The sequence below is a fragment of the Mesoplodon bidens genome (genome assembly GCF_964165515.1).
Source record: "Mesoplodon bidens genome assembly, chromosome: X".
Lineage (NCBI taxonomy): Eukaryota > Metazoa > Chordata > Mammalia > Artiodactyla > Ziphiidae > Mesoplodon > Mesoplodon bidens.
The window spans coordinates 98,619,005-98,621,847 of NC_138163.1; the positions used below are offsets into that span (position 1 = coordinate 98,619,005).

General features: G+C 41.2%; 1 protein-coding gene across 1 annotated transcript; it reads right to left on the minus strand.

The window, feature by feature from the left end:
* Positions 1–1,308: 1,308 nt before the first annotated feature.
* On the minus strand, positions 1,309–2,197 carry LOC308609142 (ran-specific GTPase-activating protein). The gene has a single exon (XM_081222686.1). It carries the CDS (start codon positions 2,069–2,071, stop codon positions 1,451–1,453), a length of 621 nt encoding a protein of 206 aa, XP_081078812.1. The 5' UTR covers positions 2,072–2,197; the 3' UTR covers positions 1,309–1,450.
* Positions 2,198–2,843: the final 646 nt, after the last annotated feature.

Consider the following 2,843-nt stretch of genomic DNA (forward strand, 5'->3'; position numbering starts at 1 on the left):
TGCTTTGTATTTCTGCAGTGTCAGTTGTTACTTCTCCTTTTTCATTTCTAATTCTGTTGATTTGAGTCTTCTCCCTTTTTTTCTTCATGAGCCTGGCTAATGGTTTATCAATTTTGTTTATCTTCTCAAAGAACCAGCTTTTAGTTTTATTGATCTTTGCTATTGTTTTCTTTGTTTCCATTACATTTATTTCTGCTCTGCTCTTTATGATTTCTTTCTTTGTACTCACTTTGGGTTTTGTTTGTTCTTCTTTCTCTAGTTCCTTTAGGTGTAACGTTAGATTGTTTATTTGCGATTTTCCTTGTTTCTTGAGGTACGCTTGTATAGCTATCAACTTCCCTCTTAGAACTGCTTTTGCTGCATCCCATAGGTTTTAGATTGTCGTGTTTTCATTGTCATTTGTCTCTCGGTATTTGTTGATTTCCTTTTTGATTTCTTCAGTAATCTCTTAATTATTTAGTAACGTATTGTTTAGTCTCCATGTATTTGGTTTTTTTTTTTTTTTACATTTTTTCCCTGTAATTGATTTCTAATCTCATAGTGTTGTGGTCAGAAAAGATGATTCATATGGTTTCAATTTTCTTAAATTTACTGAGGCTTGATTTGTGACCCAAGATGTGATCTATCCTGGAGAATGTTCCGTGCGCACTTGAGAAGAAAGTGTGATCTGCTGTTTTGGATGGAATTTCCTATAAATATCAATTAAATCTCTCTGGTCTATTGTGTCATTTAAGGCTTGTGTTTCCTTATTAATTTTCTGTTTGGATGATCTGTCCATTGGTGTAAGTGAAGTGTTAAAGTCCCCCACTATTATTGTGTTACTGTCAATTTCCTGTTTTATAGCTGTTAACAGTTGCCTTATGTATTGAGGTGCTCCTATGTTGGGTGCATATAAATTTATAATTGTTATATCTTCCTCTTGGATTGACCCCTTGATTATTATGTAGTGTCTTTCCTTGTCTCTTGTAACATTCTTTATTTTAAAGTCTATTTTATCTGATATGAGTATTGCTACTCCAGCTTTCTTTTGATTCCCATTTTCAGGGAATATCTCTTTCCATCCCCTTACTTTCAGTCTGTATGTGTCCCTAGGTCTGAAGTGGGTCTCTTGTAGACAACATATATATGGGTCTTGTTTTTTTTTTTTTTTCAAGTTTCAAACGTGTTGTTTATTTGCTATTTTGATGACTATAAATAAGTGTTTCCACTATGGAAAAGAAAGTTAGCACAGTACATTCTCACGACTGGGTAATGGATTTTCTGAAGTCGTCTTCATTAGGGCAAAAACTTAGAAAAAAACAACCTGAATGTTGGAAGTCAGTTCTTTATATAAAGTCCCTTGTAAAAAAAAAAAAACAGAATAAAAACAAACCAAAAAGAAGGGTGCAGGGCAAAATTTAAAAAAAGAAAAAGGGAAAAGACAGGGAGAAAGGACACAACGGGAGCCGACTCATTGCTCCTCCTCAGCCACCTCCTTGGTCTCGTTCTCGGGCTCCTTGCCCTCCTTCACCGAAAGAGCTTCTAGCTTCTCAGCTACTTTCTCGGCACTATCATTTTTGCCAGATCCTTTCTTTTCTCTCTCTTCAATCTCTTTCCTGCATTCTTCAAACTTCGTTTTGAATTTCTGTGCATTCTCGGCGTTAAGGAAGCGGATGGCCAGCAGCTCCTGCTTGGGGCACTCGTCGGCGAAGTCTGCGTGGGTATTCCAGACCCAGGCACGGTCACTGCCTGCATTCGGCTTCAGCTCCATCATCGGCGTGATGTAGTGGTTGGCGCAGATCTTGAGGGTCTTGTCCCTGCGCATGAGGAGGCGGATGGTCCCCTTCTCCTTGTGCTTCAGCAGCTTGACGTCCCCAGTGCCCCGCTCCTTCCACTCCGGGAGGTCATTCTCTGAAGCAAACCGGAACAGTTTGGCCCGCATTTTAAAAAGCTCCTCTTCATCTTCTTCCAGCGTTTTAATTTCTTGCTCCGGAAGAGAAACTATTGGTTCAAACTGGGGGTCATGGTTGGACTCGTCGGCATTCTCGGTGGAGGTGTCGTGGTCCTCGTGGGTGTCCTTGGCGGCCGCCATGGGCGCGGCGGCGGCGGCGGCTCGGCTGGCTCGGTCGTCGCGGGCTCCGCGGCCTCTCGGCGGCTAGTCGCAGCTCCTTCCTCCGCGTCTGGCGCCGGCAACTCCCGCCCGCCCTCTCTTCCCTCCGCCCCGCGACCCGAACCCGGGTCTTGTTTTTGTATCCATTCAGCGAGCCTCTGTCTTTTGGTTGGAGCATTTAATCCATTCACGTTTAAGGTAATTATCAATATGTATGTTCCTGTTAACATTTTCTTAATTGTTATGGGTTTGTTTTTGTATGTCCTTTTCTTCTCTTGTGTTTCCCACTTAGAGAAGTTCCTTTAGCATTTGTTGTAGAGCTGGTTTGGTATTGCTGAATTCTCTTAGCTTTTGCTTGTCTGTAAAGATTTGAATTTCTCCATCAAATCTGAATGAGATCCTTGCTGGGTAGAGTAACCTTGGTTGTAGGTTCTTCCCTTTCATCAGTTTAAATATATCATGCCACTCCCTTCTGGCTTGTAGAGTTTATGCTGAGAAGTCAGCTGTTAACCTTATGGGAGTTCCCTTGTATGTTATTTGTCATTTTTCCCTTGCTGCTTTCAATAATTTTTCTTTGTCTTTAATTTTTGTCAATTTGATTACTATGTGTCTCAGTGTGTTTCTCCTTGGGTTTATCCTGCCTGGGACTCTGTGCACTTCCTGGACTTGGGTGGCTATTTCCTTTTCCATGTTAGGAAAGTTTTTGACTATAATCTCTTCAAATATTTTCTCGGGTCCTTTCTCTCTCTCTTCT

Excerpts from the sequence above, each read along its gene's own strand:
- LOC308609142 (XM_081222686.1), bottom strand. The coding sequence starts at position 2,071 with ATGGCGGCCGCCAAGGACACCCACGAGGACCACGACACCTCCACCGAG.